This window comes from Strongylocentrotus purpuratus, unplaced genomic scaffold (genome assembly GCF_000002235.5).
Source record: "Strongylocentrotus purpuratus isolate Spur 01 unplaced genomic scaffold, Spur_5.0 spur5_scaffold_3, whole genome shotgun sequence".
Taxonomy (NCBI): Eukaryota; Metazoa; Echinodermata; class Echinoidea; order Camarodonta; family Strongylocentrotidae; genus Strongylocentrotus; species Strongylocentrotus purpuratus.
Window position 1 is genome coordinate 21,569,072 of NW_022145609.1, and position 22,528 is coordinate 21,591,599.

Genomic DNA, 22,528 nt, shown 5'->3' on the forward strand with positions numbered 1-22,528 from the left:
CACCACCATCATCATCATCATCATCATCATCATCAAAATCATAATCATCACCATCATCGTCATCCTAACAACAGCAAGACTATCTCCTGTAATCATGACGAAAAACAAAGTTCACATAAGATTGACATTATTGCAATAATTTTAATTTCCATATCATTTATTATATGTTATTATTATTTAAAATCGCCGGAAAAATCGCCACGTGGATCCGCGCCTGCCGCAGGGCACGCAAATCTCGACCGCCCGGGACAGAGTCTCCAATTTCCTTATATTAAGGAAAATACAGAATTTTGAAATTGTCAGGGAATTTCAAAGGAAATTAAAGAAATGGCAAGAAAATTCAAAAGGAATGTTAGAAATACTGAAAAGTTAAAATGTCCACTCTCTGATCATTTGTTTAGCTTTAGAAACAGTGGCAGATCCAAGTGAGGGCCGAATAGGCCGCGGCCCCTTTTGATGGGGGGGGGGGGGGGAGGGATCGACGGAAGAAAAGAGAAATAAGAAAGAAAAGAAGGTAAAAGAGAATAAGAGGATGTCAATGAAAGAATTTGGGAACCCCTGCTCTATAGCAACACCATCACCATTATCACTATTATTGCAATGACGAACCTTCGTCATTGCCTTGTTTTCGTTCACATTCTGCCCCATTAATATTTCCTTTTCGTCCTGAAATCCCATTCGTTTTACACGTAGTGCTTGTCATCACTAATTATGCCCTTTTCTCATGTCCGTTTCCTTTCAAATTTCATAGGCATAGTCTCTAACATCTCATCAAGGTCACTACATTCTTCGATTTTCAAAATCACTCATGCATAACCGTCCAGGCGCCATTTTGTCCGTTTCTGGTCCATTTTAAGGCCTTTCTTTCTTCCTTCCCATCTCCACTGTCTTAGATCCTACAAACTTCTAACAAATTCCTCTAGATAGTCTAAGAGATGTTCTTTTATCTGCGACGTATAACCTGACCTTCAAAATGCCATCTTCGTACTCAAAATGCAAATCTGAAACCGACTCCGTCAAAAATCTCTCAAGTTCTTGAAAAATTGACCCCTAAATAATCTAAAACTGCCATAACTTTCTCATATGAATTCCGTTTTATATTTAAATCTCACAGTATCTTTATCTCATAATTGCACATCGCCATGCCAAATTTCACGCTACATTGGCTTTGCAAAAAATAAATAGCGCCCTCTAAAGTTCTGGGAATGGCTGTCTTTCTGTGGCCGTATTTCCATTATGGCTTGGCAGACCCGTACCCTTTTTGGATTTAGATACTTGAAGATATGCCCTTTCCAGCCATATACAACATTATATACCCTAACACTGACCGACTTGAGAAAAATGCCCTCCAAATTCGCCATTTTCAAGAAAATTCCAAAATAACTTCAACTTGCTCTAAAATGGCGATCTTTATACCTACATCAATAAAACTTGGCACACATATGTATCCATATACGTGACAACTGTCTGCCAAGTTAAATAAATTGTAATGCCCTCGTTGCAAAGTTAACGCCAAAAATGATGAATTTGCTATGCATTACGTAATAGCGCCTTTAATGCTTGTAGTACATTGCGTGCAGATGACAATGGTGTCAAACTGACCGCAATGAAGTGCCCTTTCGAATGATACCAAGTATGGTATATGTTTACACAGAAAATTGTGAGTAAATCGCATTTGAACAAGGGTCGACCACTATACGAATTCCGCCCGATTATAACACTTATCGGCCATGACGTCATTTTTTCAGACTACTTTTCGCCCCTAAACATCTTTTTTTTTCCTTGAAAATTTGCAATGACATTCCGAGATGCAATACGCAGGGCACCTCGTGGCCGGATTTTTTAAATTGGTCAAGGGGGCCATTTAAGACGCCATTTTGTCCTTTAAATCTATTTTACATCACATGTTTCGATAGGATTATCATAGAAAAAAAAGAGTAGTTTACAATAACGACCATGAAATTCTCTTTCCAATGATACCATATACGGCCCATAAAGAGACATAAAGAGAGAGAAAAAAACAATTTAACTCCGGTCATAATACAGATCCTGTATGTTTTCCGCCCATGCATTACACGCATTGTCTATGGGGCAAATCGGGTTCACGCTTTTGACCCCTAGAACGATCTTGATTGCAATGACGCCGCATGCAACTAATCCCATTGTTTTTGCACGCAGTGCTTGCGAGCCCTTTCTAGGTTCTTTCCCCTATCCCAATTTCTTTCAAACATCGTAGGCATAGTCACTACCATCCCATCAAGGTCACTGTTGAGGCCTTTCTTTCGCCCTACCTGTCTCCAATATTACAGAAGCTAAAGACTAAAGACGCACATCGTTGTTACACGATTGCATTTCTAGTGTTACTATTATAATCATCATCTTCATCGCCTTCATCTTCATCAAAATCGCCACCACCACCATCTTTATCATCATCATCATCATCATCATCATCATAATCATCATCATCCTCGTCACCGTCATCTTTATCATCATCATCATCATCGTCATCCTAACAACAGCAAGAGTATCTCCTGTAATCATGACGAAAAACAAAGTTTACATGAGATTGACATTATTGCAATAATTTTAATTTCCATATCATTTGTTATATGTTATTATGATTTATAATCTATTCGAGCTTGAAATAATGCTCAGAAAGCAATGTAATGCTGGTTACCACCGTTTACTATGCGGAACTAGAGCTTATATAAATGGAGAAGACAGAGATAAAGGGAGGATGATTAAAAACACATACAAATGGACCTTCTCTTGAGACGCAAGGGCAATGGGGGGGGGGGGGGGAATCAAAATCCAGAAATCTGTGTTTTCCCCCCTTTCTGTGACTTCTACCTGTCATTGAAAAGGTCGGTATAGGATTCCCGGAATGACGTGTTTTAGGAAAATAAAAACAGTTAAAATAAATATCGCCCCTTTTGTTCAAAGCTGAAAGGCAACGCATTTCTTCGAACATCATGAAATTCACATGGAATATATTCTATTTACAATTTTTTTAAATTATTTATTCCATTCTACGAAAGACAACATAGCAATATATGGTCTGCCGGGCGGCCAGTTCACTAAACATTATACTGAACATGAAAATACAAAATTGATTGCAAACGGGGGTTTCGAGTATTTATTATATTAGCAGGAGTAGTATAGTATAAGTAGTAGTAGTAGTAACATTATTAGTAGTAACAGTAGTAGGAGTAATAGTATTATTATTATAGTAGTAGTAGTAGAAGTAGTAGTAGTAGTAGCAGCAGTTGTAGTAGTAACATTAGTAGTAGTAACAGTAGTATGAGTAATAGTATTATTACAATTATTAGTAGAAGTAGTAGCAGCAGTAGTAGTATAGTAGAGGTAGTAGTAGTAAAAGTAGTAGTAGTAGTAGTAGTAGTAGTAGTAGTAGTAGTAATAATAATAATAATAGTAGTAGTAGCAGTAGTAGTAGTAAAAGTAGTAGTAGTAGTAGTAGTAATAGTAGTAGTAGTAGTAGTAGTAGTAGTAGTAGTAGTAGTAATAGTAGTAGTAGTAGTAGTAGTAGTAGTAGTAGTAGTAGTAGTAGGAGGAGGAGGAGTAGTAGTAGTAGTATTAGAAGTAGTAGAAGTAGCAGCAGCAGTAGTAGTAGTAGTAGTAGTAGTAGTAGTAGTAGTAGTAGAAGAAGAAGACGTAGGGTGAGGGGGAGGAGTAGGAGGAGGAGGTGGAGGAGGAGGAGGAAGAAGAGAAGGAGCAGGAGCAGGAGGAGCAGGAGCAGGAGCAGGAGGAGCAGGAGGAGGAGGAGGAGGAGGAGTAATCGTAGTAGTAGCATAGTACTGGAAGTAGTACATACGTATATTAGTGTGCTAGTAGTACTACTAGTAATAATAATACCATTATTGCTCTTCTTCTTCTCTTCTTCTTCTTCTTCTCTTCTTAGTAGAAGTAGAAGTATCATTATTATTATTAGTTGTAATAGTAGTATAGTAGTAGTAATAGCAGTAATAGTAAGTACTAGGACTAGTACGAGTAGAAATAGTGGTAGTAGTAGTAGTAGTAGTAGTAAAGTGGTTGTGGTAGTAGTAGTAGTAGTAGTAGTAGTAGTAGTAGTGGTATTAGTAGTAGTATGGTAGTAGTAGTAGTAATAATAGTAGTTGTAGTAGTAGAAGTGTAGTAGTAGTAGTAGTAGTAGTAGCAGTAGTAGTAGTAGTATTAGTGGTGGTAGTAATAGTAGAAGTAGTAATAGTAGTGGTAGTAATAATAGAATTATTAACCCGTTGGCTACTGAATTATCTAATCCCCATTGGCTTAACACAGGGACCACCAGGTTCCAGTAAGCAATGGGTTAATAGTAGTAGTAGAAGTAGTAGTAGTACTATTAGTAGTTGTAGCAGTAGTAGTATTATTATCATTAGTAGTAGTAATAACGGTTGTAGTAACAGCAGCAGCAGAACCAGTACAGTATATATCAATAGTATGAAAACATCCTAGATGATGTCATCATCTTTCTCAAACACAATTACTATTTCTGTTATTGTATTATTTACATTTACTGTTTTATGAAAAGATTTATCGTTGGAAAATTCTTTTGTTCAACCGCTAGAATTCCTCACAAAATTTGAAGCATCTACCTTTCGGCTCTTTTCAACGCAACCATTTTTGATTTTCCATTGATTTTCTGTATATGATTTTGTACACATCGTTTAAAAAATGAGGATCAATTCTTAACCTCTCCCCCAAACAAAATGTACAACATAAACTTGGAATGCTTATTCAAATACCCTGACATAGAGAAAGAAAAAAAAACTCACATCAATGTAAAAACAAATATTAAAAAAAACTTGCATACGTATGTGATTAGAACTTTTAAAAAATCCATAACTTTCTCATTTCCTGCCCGATTTCTTTCGAACTTTCACCAGGTTTCTTTTTGATCAGTTTCTGCTTTCCTGTAGAATAAAGGTCTTTCAAGGTTGTATTTTCCTTTTAATAAAGAGAACAAATTTTGTTCTAAATTCTCAAGATGGAAAAACCCCAACCCAACTCTAAATCCCGTTTACAGTCAGCATTCCTTTTCGAATCAGGGAACAGATGTCAGTCGAACACTTGAAGCTGTAAACTTGTCGTGCGAGGCCTTGACATGGATACATCCCCCGATATAGCTTCTCGAGTCCTGTAATTCTCATCAAGGAAGACGCGGGAAAATGCTGATAATTAAAAAGAATGTTAATGGAATATGATAATGATGACGATCATGGCAATATGTCAATTTCCAGAAGCCCTAGTACAGTCAAACCTTCTTTAACGGTGACCACCTGTCTACAAAGATCACATTTGTTGCTTCCCTTGAAAGTGGTTTCTCATTGAAACATATACCAAAGGAACCTGTCTACAAAGACCATGTTCTGTGTTTTCCTTGGGTGGTCGCTATAGACAAGTTTGACTGTAATTTGAAGAGAGAAAATTTGATACCCGTGGAAGCTCGCAAGGATTATTATAGGTTCAAACATGTCGTTATTAATAATTATTTCAAGAGAGAAAGTTGGTGATACAGAGATATATTGTCAGAAACTTCAAAATGCCAGAGCCGAATTTAGCGATTAGTTTTGTTAATATTTGTTTGCAATGATGATTTTAAAGATAAACTTTAGTACTGGTAATGCGATTGCATTGTGAAAGAAAAGGTGTGGAAAGGATCAGAAACAGTTGATCATGTAGCATGTAAGTATTGGTGTGCACTGCAAGGTTCTGGAGTCATCAAAATCATAATAAATTTGACCGAGTCTTGGTAAAGTAACAAGCACTCACATAGAAAGCTATATATGGGACAACACACATGGTGTCGGGGCTAGTACTACCTTAATTTCCTTGTCTTTCTATGCTCATTACTCAGCCAGTATACATTTTCTTTCAAAATTGTTTGGCACATGTCATTTATTTGTAATCTTGAACATTCAGTGTAAGTTTCGTTTGATTCTGTGAGAATTAATTTTTTTTTTACCAGTACTGGAGTTTATCTTTAATTCTTTAAATCAGAAAAAAGGCAATCCCACGATTATTCAAACATGCCTACCCATTTACTTGGTGGGCTTGTCTTTAAGAAATAAAAGTTCAATACAGATATTGATGCAGGGACTTTTCCTGACTCATTTGATACGATCTGATTTTAAACATAATCAACTTATCTATAACCTAACTATTATTTAAAAAAAACCCGGCTTCAAAAAACAGTTTTAACTGGCAATTCTGGTATTGCAGAGCAATGTCTTTTTGTTAACTAAAGCAAATGTTAGAAGTAACATCGAGCATTAATAGACAATGTCAATGTGTTATCCGCGGTGCTTACGATGCGTCATTGCCTGACATAGCACTGCGTCAGCGGTTTTGGCGGGTTGTGATAATCCAGTTGAGAGTCACATAATATTCTTAAAAAAGTAAGAGCTAAATGAACCGTGCTATCCCTTTTGACAAATCACTGACACATGGACTATTGCCTTTATATCATCAATTGGAGCAGGTATTGAAGTAATCGAAATGACCCTAATGTGCACTTATGTTAGTGCAGCCCGTCATTCAACCCATTATTTGCATGGGGGGGGGGGATCACTTTTTTGAACGATGCCACTCTCATTATGAAGAGCCAACGAATGCACACGTCACTAACCCTGCCATTGGCAAAGCCAGACTTGTTAAAGGGGGGGGGGTGGGGGGGGGGGGAGGGGCAGACGGGGGAAAGAGGGGGGGGGGGGGGTTGACACCAGGTTGACACACAAAGTCACCTCGAAACATCTGAGTATGGGTAGGGATCCCTAAGCTCCGTGGATGAGCCCTTTTTCCCTTTTTTTAAAGTGAATGAACAGGGGGCCAAGGTCCCCATACCCCCTGCTGCGCCTTTGAACGCCATCCTACGTCAGGGAAATGACGCATCATATGCCACGGACATAGAGTGTGATACTCACCATGGCAGAATAAGTTACCAACATGTTAGTGAACACTGCAAAGAATGAATCGTGCAGTAAAACATCGAAATACTGCATGGGCAGTCAACACCTCGGGCAAACTTCGCCATTTACAAACCACCATACCATGAAATGCATGCATCATGCCTCTTCCTCTACAAAACACCATGATGTTAGTTTTGGTGTCCTTGCATACCGCGTGCAAACTTATCGTCAAGCTAATTTCCATAGTTACTTTTTTCCACCAATTTACTCATGCGGCATGAGTTTCACTTTTTTGTGTCTAGTGGTAGGATTTTTTAAACCCAATGATACGTATAAACTTCAAGGACTAAGCTAATGGATTATTTATAGCTGCAGTACCATGAATCCGTAATGGATAGAAAATTGTGTAACTTTGAGTGTAAATGAAACTTCAGTCTCCAGTTTGATACTCCACTGAATTCATCTCAAACACGAACAATATCGACTTTTCACTATCACCGAAAATAAAATTTCGTCGCTGTTGTCACAATTAAATTGCATCACAGGCGCGTGTCAGAAAGCAGGTCACTCTTTTGGGAATAATACCGATAGATTATAGTTATATAATGTGATATTGCTGGAGCAATCTGGCAATAGTCTTGCCGACAAAGAATCTAGTGCGATAAAAAATAGTTTTGTTTAATTGCTACGACACGTGATGCAGTGGCGACCCCTATCACGATTGCTCGAACAATAGCAAATAAGCACTACGTTTGACAACAAAGTGTAAAGTCGATATTGGTCCAGGCTTGATAGAATATAAATATTATGGAGTGATGTAGTGAAAATATGTGAAAACCATACTTTGTAGTAGATTATGTTTATTAATGCATATCATCGAATCTAGTGATGTTGCATACTGTCTTTCGAAAAGTTAGGTGTGAAACCGCTAAAGCCATGCAGACTCCGCTATTGTCCCTAGGAGAGGACCTAAAGCCGTCGGTCCTCTGGTTGCTTACTAGCAAGCGTTTATGCTTTCTTAGTAGTCAGGTAAAATAACCACCACCACTATTGTAACGTGCCAAAATGCCCCAAATCATGCAACAGGTCCCCCGTTACACAGAGAGTTGCGTCATTGGCGTCGTAAATGAACACTTGATTAAGCTAATAATTAGAAAATCAGGGGCGGGATCAGGTTTGACAAAAATGAATAAGTTAATGCCACTTTGGTGATATAATTTACTCAACAGAATTAACAAATAATCGAAATCACAAGATGAAATCTTGTGTAGATTTGAAAAGGGGCATCTTTGGTATTGGTCATATACGTTTTGACAGGGGAAAGGGGGCATGGGTCGGTTGTTCCCTCAATATCGGCTGCCATTGGTGCAAATGATCGTTACTCTCGGTGCAATAGGCCTGGTTGTAATTACTATTTGAATTGTCATCAGAACATAGGCAATCTCCTTTCACATTTAGAGTTTTAAAATGTTGATTTTGGACAGTCTCGCAAAACACACTCTAATCACAAACATAGCGATATACCATAAACAAAGAAAGGAAGTGTCACGAAAATTTGGATTACAGAGGACAGTGCCTTTTGGTTCTGATGTCAATTTTCCATTCATTCTAAACTAAACCACTTTTAAGAAACTCTGTTGAACAGAAATGACATGTATAATACAATTGGACGGGAGCAAAAACCAGAGAGACCGATCAGCTTGAATTCGCTTGTGGGCAATTATTTGATATTTTTTCAACTAGATCTTTGCTCAGAAATTGTGTCTGAGCGTCAGTTGAATGGGTCTAAATATGATCTCAATCCAATTCAAGCTATAATCATCTCTACTTATTTCATATCAAAAGACATGTTAATAAGTCAAACTCTCGCACTTCCCCTCATCACTTTTGGACTCGCCCGATTGGCTGGAAAAAGGTAAGTTACACCTTTCCCTTATGATAACTCCCCTAAAGATGATTAAAGAAGGTCGAAAGCACGGAGTGTGTTATGTCGGTTATTCAACAGAATCTCTTGTTTGAGTTGCATGCTTATCTAAAACGTACCTTTATTTTCATTTAGTTCAAATGCTCTTTCGTTAACCCCTCTAATGCGCATGCCCAGTCTCCTACGTTTGGAACGCCGGCGTTTGCGTGTGTGACATGTGATCGTCTGTTGCATTATGGGAATGATACAAAATGGCGCAGAACCATGGTGATTACAATGATGATATTACGGTACGTCATCTAGTTAGTTACTTCTACTGGAAAGAATACAGTGCTAAGAAGTGTGAGAACTGCCCGAACATGCAGAATGTCTACATTTTCAACACTACTAAACTGTTTTATAATATTCTGTGGTCCTAGTTTTACATTAACACAATGTGATTATGCCTGCATCTGTGAACTAAATGCGCCACACTGTGTCATGTCGTACTGCCAGTGTTACCACAGTTGGGGCACAATTTGCTCACAGTGCCCGCAGTATGAAAGAGTTCCAAACCCCCTATATGCTAACAGTAACATAATGCCATATAATGTGATTTTCTGTTTTGCACTGTTCTACACCCTATACACACTGTGTCATACAGTGTGAACACTCTTTACACTGTTTCATACAGTGTGAACACTTTGTACACTGTGCTATACAGTGTAAACATTCTGCACACGCAGTAGTCTTTAATACACACGTTGAGAGTGTTATTTTTCCTTTATGTGGAAGCACCGATATTTTTCTATGAGCATAGTGAGACATTTTTCTGTTACCAGAGTAAAAATTTGGTTCACACAATTAAGAGAGAGAGAGAGAGAGAGATATTCATTCACACTTTGTGAAGCACTGTATTCTTTCCAGGCAGAGTCTGCATGTATGAAACTTTAGCGCAACATTCATATTTGATTAAATACACGTCATGAAATGGAACAATGAGGTATGTCAACATGAAAACACTGAATGATACAATCAAATGTTAAAATCCACTTTTGAAGAACGCATGTTAGTGAACAAACCAAGTACATTTGCCCATTTAAAGTGGAAGGAAAAAGTTAAGCAGAGAGAGATAGAAAGGAGAGACAAAAATAGAGAGGAAAAAAGAGAGAGAAGGATGGAGAGAGGAAGACTGAAAGAGAGAGAGAGACAGAGAGACAGACAGACATGACACACCCACATCCACACTCACACACATAGATTAATCTCTCATTCCTTCGAATTTGAGGACAATCATATTTTCAGGAGAAGCCCCTAGTTTTTCACTAATGATTTTTTACAAATTGTCAGATTCATTAAATATATCCTTTTAGTAAAAAAAAAGCCTTCACCAATGTAAGTTAGAGATGTTATAAATCTGTCTTGTCTTGTGAATGACTGAAAACATTTCAAGAAAATAAAACAAACGATCTGATTATATTTCCATATCAATACACAAATGATTTCCCGTAAAAACACCAAGTCTTATGACACTTAATATAAAATAAATAAATAAAAAAATAATAAATAAAATAGAATAACGAAAAAGACATTTATATGTACTTTTAAAAGCCCTGTTCCATCATTCGCATTATCAAGTACCTGTTGATATACATACACTCAAATCCTTGTCAAGAGATTCAATGCATTGACACCAGTCTAAGGAATAAGCACAGAATGGAAAATAAAAATAAATTGATAGATAAAGCCATGATTGGAAATTGAAATTGAAATGAAATCGGAGTCAAAATGCAAGTTAGAGACCCCCCCCCCCCTAAAAGTAGGTAAGGAGATTGTGTGGAATGCGCATTCAAATATAATTGTTCATCATTTCATTCTTTTTTGATCGTAAGTTATTTGGAATGGATTAGGGGGATAATTTCTCCTGACTGAGTTAAGTCCGTAAAGCCAGTTCTTGTAACTTCTATAGACATAAGTATCAGCATACAATGAAGTGGTAGATTTTCATGAATTTTATGAATATACATTTTGCGTATGATGGTGGAGCTATGGTAACAGAGATAAACATTACAAAATAAACATTGATGATTTTTTTTAAATTTGGGATTGGGCGCAAAGTGTATTCCAAGCAAATAAGATATGTGTTTATTTTAGCGATTGATATTCCCCGATATTAAAATATTCCTGTGCATTCAACTCTTTTACAGTAACGTTTTGGTATTGAAGGCAAAGATACAAATAACAAGGGACTAAAGCTTGAATATTGCATCGATTGTATTCCACACGTACATGTATGTCAATTTTTTACATCAGAATTCCACAACATTAAACAAATCCTCTATGAATTACAAGTATGCACGTTACAACATGTAACGTTATGTTAAATGGTCTAGTAACTTAAAAAGACACATATTACTAACTATACGTAGAGTCCTCCAATTTCCCCGCAGCCCGACCAACTATAATTTTTTTGGTTCAATCTTTCATTTAATTCACAGGTACGTTTTGGATCTAAAGCAAAACCCGGTTGTCATAACCATCTACCACATGAAACTACTAAAATACCTTTGTACACCAAGGAACAACTCACCAACTTCACCATTTTTCGACGTAGTATGAGTATATGTTATTATGTTATTAAAGTACGATTGATTCTCTATCCCCCAGAAGAGAAAACCGAAATTAAAAGAAAGATCAAGCCAGGTTAATCTAGTCAGGGAGAGAGTGTTATTGAGGGAATGTCCACCATTAACAAGCCAAGCTGAACAAAGAGTGTACACGCACTGTGACACGCGTATTCCTGATGCAACGGGAAAATTCGTTGTTCTGCAATAGACCATTTTCATAATGTTATCAAATACACTGTCACTCATATAGTTGGAAAATTTTTGTTTAACCCCAATTTATGGAATTATTTTAAAAATAATTTAAAAATAATAAATCTAGATAATAGTATACATTCTCAGATTTTATTGCATAATAATTGGCCAATGTGTGTTTTGCGTGACTGCTAAAGCATGTGTTTGATACTATGCTTATCAACTGGGGGACCTACGCCCTTAAGTCATAAATGACAGTAATGAGGACTAATGCCCCACAAAAGGGCACTAATATAGCACATCGATACGGTTTTGATCCTGGGGCCTCACAGTTACGAGGCCATTGCTTTGTCACTGAACCATAACTGTAAGCAGCGGGGCTAGGGTAGGGGGCAGTTTCCATTAATAAAATTAAAAAACAAAGAAAATGCAATAAATTTTCAATAATTTATTGCATTTTACCCCGGCCCCCAACATAAAAAAATCATCTGGACGGCCATGCATTATGGCTCAAGGCATGGGCACACATGCTTTAGCAGTCACGCAAAACACATATTGGCAAATTATTATTCAATAAAATCTGAAAATGTATACTATTATCTAGATCTATTATTTTTAAATTATTTTTATCGTTAAGAATATTAACAAAACATTTGTTACACTTAGAAGGATTAAGGAGTTTTCATCTGTAAACTGCACTATAAAATCCCAATAATTTGAAGAAAAAAATAAGGGAAAATGAGAGTAAAAGAGAAAGAAAGATCATAGAAAGATGGATATATTACAGAGAGGGTGAGGTGATAGAGGAACCGCATATACAATCCAGTCTTACATTGGAAGAATAACAAATCATAGTTACTACGCCCCAACGAACCAAAAAATACGAATGGAATCGACATTAGACACATTATATTCCCCAAAACACATGGACCCTTAGACACTTGAAGAGAGAAAGGGAGAGAGTAAGACAGAGGAAGGGGAGATAAGAGCGGGAGAGGGAGGGAGAAGGAGGGAAAAGGAGAGATAAAGACAGGGAAAGATAGGTAGAGAAAGAGAGAGAGAGAGAGAGAGAGAGAGAGAGAAAGATGGGGGGGGGGGTTAGAAAATGATGGATGATGAAAAGAATTTTTTAAGAAGGCAGACCAATTTTTAAGTATTTGAAATATTGAATATAACAGTATGAAATATATATTATAACAGTTGCAACCCCGATGGTACACCACCATATAAACGACACCTGGGATATAACCATACATTACTTTACCGTACCACCAAAACAAGAACATAAACATTATATATACTACTTGAAACAGAAAGCAAGTACTTTTGCATGGCACTTAGTTCTTGCGGGATTACGTATCTTGATAATACAATCCCGACTGAACGATTTGATATATATACAGAGCTCCGAGTATTCCCGAAGCCATTATCCAGCATCCAAACCCAGTCCGATCACTGAATATACTCTCGAATTAGTCATTCCTCCTATCGAATGTTTAAAAATGAAATCCTTTATACACCGTATAGTTTGCCCAGTCAAGGAATTAAATAGCCGGTTTTAGAGGACAATGGATGTCCTCTTATCACGAGACAAGTATATAGCATCGGTGAACATGCCTTAATTTGAGCAACGCTGCTTGCTGTGTGCTCCGACGGTGTAACCGAGTGTCCAGTCTGATTTCACTTACATTTCTTTATACCCCCCAAAAACATGTTAAAGAGACCTTAAGCCGAATCGTGTGAACCGTTTTTTTTTATAACGGATTATACTGCGGAATACCCGGATATGATGAACATCACATGGGCATAATAACAAGAAAATAATATTTTCAACCAAATGTGGAAATGTGGCAAACTGCGAAGCGTGACTTAAGATTCAGGTTCAATCAATTTTGGGAAATTTATCTTGTTTTAATGGAGGATATACACTGATCTTCTATAAACCTGACTGTTGTCAGGTTATCATTGTTACCCAGCATTATTGATCGTTACTTGGCTTATGTGGATACTTGACGTACAGTCTTATTCCTAACGGTCATTTACTTCAAATCACATCGTATTAGAGATGTTCGTTTGGGAGACAATCTCCCAAAATGTAACGTACTTGTCTTTCAACACGTACTTTGTATCATTATAAAATAATTGGAATTAAACAAAAAATCGGTATTTGATCTTTAGACATCAATTTTCGTTTCTATGAAGTATTTTCAAGTTTTCAAACCATGGCAGTGGTTGTTGCAATAAGTAAAAACAAGAAAAGATACCGATCTTGCTTGTTTTACGGTAAAAAAAAATGTGATGAACTGAGATAAATTGATTTCATTCATGCAAAGAAATTCTTGAAGATCAGGCTAGACATTTTTTCCTCGATTTTGAATTTTGTTTTTTGAAAGACAATGTCTCAAAAAATAAGGTGTGAAGGAATAATTGAATGACCGTATGAACAAAAGCTATCCACAGTGATCTGGATGATGGAGGTTCTTCAATATACTGTTTCATCCTTTGGTCATAATTTTGAGTGACCATACGACTCGGATCGTAATCGGAGAGACGGCACAACGTCATTGCAACCCAGTGCTAGCCATAGGTTGGCATATCTTCTCCATAAATTTGATAGGTCTCTTCACCGGTTTCAAACGTCCGTCTTCTGGGAGACTGTCGACCTCTGCGGACTGTTCCGCATGCAGCTCTCCGGTGCCGCATAGGAATACGAGGCGCGCGTTGAACTGGTCCATCGGAAAGAGGGCTGGTAGGCCAGCCGTCTTTGGTGCAAGCTTTCGCAACAGCAGCAGCATTCCCTAATTACCTGTTTGAAACTCTGCCGAAAGTTCTTGGAGAGGAACGCATAGATGATGGGGTTGACACAGCTGTTGCAGGCGGCTAGAAGATGGAGGAAGAGACTCAGAACGGCGTGGGTGTTGTAGGGCATGTCGTCGATGAAACGATAGATCAAGGTGTACGTCAGGAGCGGACCCCAACTCAGGATGAAGAGCGCCACCACTATGGCCAACATTGTTATGACCCTCTGCAAAAACAATGTTTTTATCACAAAAATCCAATTCGTTAAGATTATACCTATCTTCAATTGAGAAGGGAAAAACATTAGACCATGACAGCCATCACCACTTAATCATCATTAATGAGTACTTTAATACAAAAGTGCATAGCCTATGAATATTTTCAAAAATATTCATAGACTATGTGTTTCATGGCAACAGGACATAAGAGATAAACAACAATACTTGGATTGAAGGCAGATTTTGGTGAAGGACACATCGTAGCAATAACGTATCAATTTATTTCTTTCATATAACATGTATATTTTATCAAGTATTATTCAACAAAATTGATATTGTAACTCTAAAAAATAGGGTTTGGGCCAATCCTATCCAACGCATTTTCATCTTTCTCTCTCTTTCTCTCTCAATTGATTTTTGTAAAGTGGAAAGTTTATATTCAAGCCATTCTTTACCATTTTCTCATATAATGTAGTGCCCCCCTAAAATGGACTCAAGCAATGCCACTGCTCGCACGTCATCTTTAAATAGGACCTTGGGTGATAGCAATCTTTCCTCTTCAGTTAACGATCCCTCGTAATGTGCACTTTCTTTAAAGTGCATCTGTATAACTGTATCTGAAGTTAGAGCTTTCTCGTCCTATAAGAACCTTCACAAATGTTGCTACGATAGTGCCTAGTATATACATATAGGCCTAAACACATATACCCTTAACTACTTACTTGTATTATGCTGTCGTGGTTGCATTGTTAGGTCACGTTGTTTACCACGAAAGCCTAATATCCACTCAGCTGTATACTATCCGTCACCTTCACTGGCTCCTTTCGAACCATACATTTCCCCTGATGTACCCCTATTCCACTGTGCACTAAACACTGTAGTCCTAGGCCGACAATGGAACCACAAACCCGTATATATCTTTTCACCTTCGCTGGTCCTTTTAAGAAGTTGAGGAAATATTTTCCAATAGAACAAGGCGTGCGAAAAACTTGTATCTTACCGCCTAAGCTGGTCCCTTGGTACCCCTTAAAGACGCAGCATCCTTCATTCCTTTCACATATTTCACCTTTGGCTTACCTGTATCTTGTCACCCTCACTGGTCCCACGATGCCTTCTGGGAGCTGGCGAATCATTCAGGTTTTCCACCCTGCTTGGCTCCGAACGCAAGGCGTCCGCTTCGGTTGTATCATCATCAATGGTAACCCCGTTGGCCTGACTAGCGGCTTCGGCTCTGCGGACGAACGACGAACCACTGGACCACCCTGATGTATTCCGGTACCATACCCGGTATCTCGACAGGACTGCATGAGATGTAATGAATTTACAGAGGATTACGACTTGTGAGATAATGTTGACATCCATTAGACAGTGATGGGGTTCAATGTTAAAATAGTCGTTCGTAATGATAGGATTTCTGCCTTTGTTTGTACGGGAGAAACAACCATAATCTTATGTTGTTTGTGATATTTTCACTAGCGAAATCATCTTAAATGGCACTTTATACATGACAAATTCAGAAATGGCCAAAGTTTACATGAACGAGGAAGTATGAGAAGGTTCATGTTAATACCTAGGAATTGTGTCTGATGAACCTTTGAAAAACTATCCATACTTGTTCAAATAACCAAAGGCTTCGGTCTCATGCACCTCCTGACACCTGTCCGAAGTATTAGTGAGATTGGAGGACTAGGAAATCGAATATTCACGAGGCCGTGGGCCGTCGATTGATCATACTATGGGGTAAATATCCTTTTCTAATATCTTAGCTAGTCACACCGACGAAACCAGCACCAGACCGACAACCGACCGGACAAAAATTGTGGTACTCCGAATGGTCGAGAATCTGTCAGTTTGGTGTATCTTTTACCGTTGGTATATCGGTGTAATTGGGATACGACTGTCCTTACCCGGTCTGTTAAACGGTGAACCATTAGACTCCCCTGATGAACGCTCCCTTGTACTGTTTAGATGGCACGCTATCCTCATGTAGGCGTAGGAGACAATCAACAGAGGAACGAAGAACAGAAGAAGGAACAGGTATACCGAGTATATGATGGACATGGCCTCGCTAGGCCAGGCGTTGTTACACGTATACGAATAAGGTTCGAGCTCTTCCTCCCAGTAGTGGGCGGTTACTTTCTGCAAACAAATACCAGACAAAAGGGCGTGGTAGGTACACAGATTACGTAATAAATTCAGGATGGGGGCAAATGTGTGATCAAAGCTACTTAATTGTTTATAACATTGATAGGGCAAGTGGACTCTCTCTTGTGAAAAGAAAAGAAAACGAAAATCGAAGTAGCAAATTGAATCCTTTAAATGATAAACAATAATCAGCCAGTTATTATATAATAGCAAGCACTTTTATGATTCGTCATATCTAAATATTTAAGATAACATAGAAATAATTTGAAACTTTTTATTTTATTGTATTGCATTTCGAGATAAACGTAAAATATAAGTTTGTGAAAAATTACATTCCTGAAAAGGTAGACATGGGGAGTGTTTCACAAAAACTTTAGTTAACATTTTTTCCTTATAATAATGAACTATCAAAGAATGTAAATTTTGTAGATTTGTGACCATGATTTGTACGTCCCTTGAGAGACCAATGCCAGTAAATGGTGAGAGCATCTCCCAGAATACATGTAATATATATCAAAAGTATGAGAGCTTGGACAAAAGAAAAACTCCTACCTCACGTAGTAAACCATAATTCCATATCGGTTAAACATTTGAAATATGGGAATTAGATATCCTGTTACATGAACCAACATAATTCCGCCTCGAAAAATGTTAAAATCTGGCCTCCAAAAAAGCATTTCTTCAATAATATAACCAACAGACTGCATTTTAATAAATATACCCGGGGTAAAACATCTCACACAATAATGAATGCTATACTTGATTATCATTCATAAGTGAGCTTCATGTCGGATCTCTATTCCTGCTATATCAGGCTACATATTTTTAAACCCACACCCACAAAAAGTACACTAAGGTCATTTCTGGCATGACCCTATTTGACCTGTCTCCATCCCTGGAACCACCTTAAAGGTCTCATTGAATTACGTCGGAAGCGACACGTTTAACGTTCCATCAATCAACCAAATTAAATCACATTACAGGACATGTCTTTTTCAATGCATTCCGCAGCGGTGTTATATAACGGGCCGAGTTATTTCTTGAATTACCCAAGAGCAATTCAATTTCCATCAGCCGGCAATCGAACACAATTTTTTTCTTCTTTCTGTGACGCGTACTTTTTTTGGTGGTCCAGAAGGTTGAAACGTACCGGGCAATATTTGTAATCATATTACCAGAGGAGGATTCAATATCGTACACGACGAATGTGTGTATGCGAGGGTGCGTTTGGGTGTGAGGGTGGGGTCTTTGTGTGTGTGTAATTTGTGTGTGTGTGTGTGTGTTTCTATAATGAAAGAGAAATGGAAGGGGGGAAAAGAGAAGTCATAAAAGAAAGTTAGAAGAGGTTGAGGGGTCGAGAGAGGGAGTTAGAGAAAAAGAGATAGGAAGGGATGAGAAGAGAGATCAAGAGAGGAAACGAAAAGAGTCAGAGACAAAGAGGGATGACAAGAGAAATAGTGTGAGTATCATAAAACAATGTGAAGGTGTATGGGGATGTCCACAAGAAAGAAAGTAAGAGAGAGAGAGAGAGATAGAAATGAAGAGGTGTAGTAGAGGAGAACAAGGAAAAATGCGAGAAAAGGGGAATGTATTCGGGAAGGGGGAGACTGCAAGAAGGAAATAAAGAAAAAGAGACAAAGAGAGCAAGAGATGTTGAGGAATATTTAGAGGGAGGGTCCGAGATAACAAACACACCATCGAGTGAAAGGTAGGAAACGGAAGATTTGTCATGTCAAAGTTTATAGCAAACGAAAGTAATTTTAGGATATCGAAAGAGGGTCGAAATGATAATAACTGAAAACAAGAGAGAAAGAAGACATCAAAAACTAAGAGAGACAGAAACCGGTCTTTTTACAAGGAAAAAAGTTTCTGAAGGTGACAACTCTTAAAGAGAAGTTCGTATAAATAAATCGATCGCGAAACGGAATTCGATAGAGATCAAAACAAACTGCGGAAGTGAAAATATCGATGTCCTAAAAAACATGTACTTGCTACAGGGAAACCAGCACTTAGCACTGCATAATTTTCACGACAGCGGTAGAAAATATATGCGTATTTTGTGTTCAAAAGTGTGAAGAAGGAGTTTCGTTTTCCCTTTTTATTTACTTCAAAAAGGAGCCTGACGTAAAATGAAAGCGGTTGCCTCGATCTGGTATTGATTGTGAAGACATCAAAAGCATTTATAGTTCATTTGCCCTGTTTCGCTCTCTAGATGCATAATTATGACTGAAATATTCCTAAATTGGAGCGAAGGTAGACCTATACCCCTCCAGGATACAGCTGAAATAGAAGAGGCTTGGGGAAAAAACATTTCTTTCATTTTTGGGGCTTTGGATTTTGCCCTCGTACTCTCTCTCTCTCTCTCTTCATCTCTCTCTCACACACACTCACACACACGCAAACACACCACCTCTCATCCTCTTACCTCTCCCTCTCTCACCCTCTCTTTTGCCCCCTCTCCGTCATCCTTTCTGGCTTTCCATACACCAACTTTCTACTTCTTCTTCTTCCTCTCTCTATTCCATCTCTTTTCCTCCCCCTCTCCAGGATCTCTCCATTCCTCCATTCTTTCTTCCCCCTCTCACTCCCACTCGACTTTCACTCTATTTTGCTTTGGCCTAACTTCCCCAACAACACACAAACCACAACAATTTACAGGTTAAGGCACTGGTGAATGCAAACACTTTCCTCATGATTGTTCTTTTTGTAAATAAAAAGATCTGAAGGTCGTGGATTGTTCCATTTTAGAGAATACCAAGGGGGTATTTCATCAAACCTTTCACATTCGAATCTTGGGACTTTGATGAAACATCCCCTGGTGTATAAATTAAAGTTCACATCGCTTAATAACAAAAGTTAGTGAATTCTGTGTTCCTACAAGGCGAAAATTCACCCGACACTTAGATTTAGTGAGGAGCACTCTTCAATCAAAAGTTGTGAAGTTTAGAACTATATTTACGATTATCATAATTTTTGTATCTCTCTTCTCGTCTACGTGTCCTGTGCTAATATGTGTAAATTTGTTTTCTAGCAAAAAATATAACAAAAATCTTACATATTATTTCGACGATAAGACCACTCAAAGTTTTGATTTAATTGTCACTTTGTTTCACTTTGTTTCATCTTTCATATTGTTAATGTACCTATAACCATCAATTACTCCTTAAAAGCCGGTGGTCAATTTACAGTATACGATGGGTCATTACTCATCCGGCCATTATCACTCCCTTACGTGTAGTGCCCGTTATAATTCAGCTCTTCAAAGAATACTGATTCGACTTTTCCCTCAAGTACCGTTCTTACGAATGTAGGCTATCAAACAACTGAAATTTCTAGGAAGTCTTTTTAGCATTGGGTCGAAAATATGACAATGCAATGGACATTCATTTTCACTGCCCATGTGATTACCACATCATTGCTTTATTTTACATTATTGCAATAGTACCTGATAAAAAAAGAATTACATTTCAGTTACAGTTTGGTTAATAACGAATGCACTAAGTGTATACAACCGTTTAACACGTATGAAATAACAAAAAAATAATAAAACTACTACCAAAACAAAAATGATACCGCTTCCCAGATATAAAAATGTGCCCCACGGACTTATATGAAGATTACATGGCGTACCGTGGTCCAGCCATTCCGGGGCACTCATGCTGGGGGGGGGGGGGGAATCCGTGAATGAAATGCAAATAATTAAGAACTACAATGTGGCTGAAGTTGTAGAGCGAAGAGCGCAAACATCGTCTTTTTTCAACGCTTTCTATCTTACCCTCCTTTCTCCGATCTTCTATCACTATTTTATGCCCCCCCCCCCTTTGTTTGCCATTCTACTGGGGTGCCCCCAAGGCGTCCGGTAGCTACAACACTAGAATGCTGAGTCCGGACAATAACAATGTTGTTTATTAATTTTGTATTTTTCTCAAGAATAAAAATGATAATCGCAAAAGAGTGTGTTTATGTGTTCGTGTGTGTGTATGTGGGTGGGGGGGGGGGTGAAATAGCAAATATCAAAGGAAAAAGAACATGCTTACCTTGCTAAATATGGCGGGACTTGAAAAAATACATGAAGCTAACCAAAGAGCTGTTATGACCCTTTTAGCCCTCCCCATCGTCACAAAGGACCTGGCCTGGAGTGGATGCAGCACAACGTAGTATCTGAACGGGAGAGGCCAAAGTTCAAAGTTCATTTATTTAAGACAGATCATGAAACTGCGTAAGAGTAGCAATTGCGACATCATACAAGTACAATAACAACTACAGGAAAGTTTAATGAGAATTCGATTAATGATATAACAAAATGAACATAAACTCTTTAATTGCCAAAGGCCCCCCCCCCCGAGCCGGAATACCGATAAATGAAATCAATCGATGAAAAAAATTATGACCTTCACAGTATTTCCTAGGACAGTGACATTGCATCGGTCGTGACACTTTGCTGAGTAAATATTTTCCAAAAATCATCCAATTTGTAAACTGAGAGGACTACTTCGTCAGTGATTTGACGATTTGAGTAACGTGAATAAACAACTAGGTTGGAGAGGAGGGAGTGAAAGACAGAGAGAGAGAAAGAGAAATCGGGAACATAAAGTGAGTAACAGAGAGAGAGAGAGAGAGAGAGGCAGAAAGAGAAGAGGAGACACAGTCGGGAGGAGGGTGGAGTAGTGGTGGGGGGGGGGGCGGGGGCGAGAGAGATGTCCACAAAAGTTCACTGCTCGCCACCTCTATATCTGTTGAATATCAAAAGTGGTTATCCATCTACTCCATCCAAGTGCCAACTACACTAATATTCAAAGGTAGAGTCGTTGAGACATATTTAAACTGCCTTTCACACACTAGATCTTAGAGGTAGGGGTGTTGCGAAGGAAGAAAAGGACTGCCCTATTTTGTTGGCATTTTTGAACAAAACAATTCGTAGGATCTTCGACTGCTTGGTCGAGAAAAGCGTATAAAACTTGTTGGAAAAATCTTATCAGACATCCGCCATTGATTTCTTTTCCGCCGAAGAGGATGTTTTCTATAGTCGTATTTCCAGAGCACAACCTTCGCAATTTATCTCATCACCTGTAATGAATTGGGAGGAGGCGCTACATTAAATCGCAATCAGAGTTTTCCCGTGGAGTAAAATTCTTTGATATTGTAAATGATTAGGAATCAGACGCTGTTTAGGTTCTGTCCTTCGAGAGTATTTGTCGTACCTATCGGAAGGAGATAAACATGTAGGCGGGTCCGAAATGCAGTATGAAAATAGGCAGGGGTAAATAGCAGTTTCATGAAGGGGCATAGGGGGGTTGGGAAATATTGAGAATAATAGAAAGAGAGAGAGAGAGAGAGAGAGAGAGAGAGAGAAAGAAAGAAAGAGAGAGAGAGAGAGAAAGATATATAGAGAGGGAGATAGATAGATAATTAAAAAAGAGGGGATAACAAAGAAAAGAAAGAAATGAAAGAATGAGAGACATAGAAGAGAGAGAGAGAGAGAGAGAGAGAAAGAAAGAGATTAACAAAAAGTGGGAGCAAAGGAGAGACAAGAAAAGAGGAAAGTCGGTGCTGATTTAAAAACTTATCAAATATGAAGAAACTGCACAAAATGGATACCCTCGTCAGCTTGGCTGGCATGCTTAGAAAGGAAATCATCCACCAAACCACGAACGCGCTTTACATAAGACCCGCCTTTACTATTGAAATAAACATATACAAACTGAAAAATATAACATCGAT

General features: G+C 38.2%; 1 protein-coding gene across 4 annotated transcripts; it reads right to left on the reverse strand.

Moving 5' to 3' along the window:
• Nucleotides 1-4,369: 4,369 nt before the first annotated feature.
• LOC584951 (neuropeptide Y receptor type 6) lies at nt 4,370-20,963 on the reverse strand. 4 transcript variants are annotated; one of them, XM_030996784.1, is made up of 6 exons: nt 20,845-20,963; nt 16,570-16,801; nt 15,740-15,963; nt 14,452-14,670; nt 8,967-9,072; nt 5,029-5,186 (listed from the first exon to the last, which is right to left on the reverse strand). In XM_030996784.1, the coding sequence occupies exons 1-6, from the start codon at nt 20,920-20,922 to the stop codon at nt 5,074-5,076; spliced, it is 972 nt and encodes a 323-aa protein (XP_030852644.1). In that variant the 5' UTR covers nt 20,923-20,963; the 3' UTR covers nt 5,029-5,073. The 4 variants fall into 4 exon arrangements, with proteins under 4 accessions (XP_030852645.1, XP_030852644.1, XP_030852647.1 ...); XM_030996787.1 differs by lacking the exon at nt 5,029-5,186 and adding an exon at nt 10,484-10,524 and having other exon boundaries at nt 9,013-9,072; XM_030996785.1 differs by lacking the exon at nt 8,967-9,072 and having other exon boundaries at nt 4,370-5,186.
• Nucleotides 20,964-22,528: the final 1,565 nt, after the last annotated feature.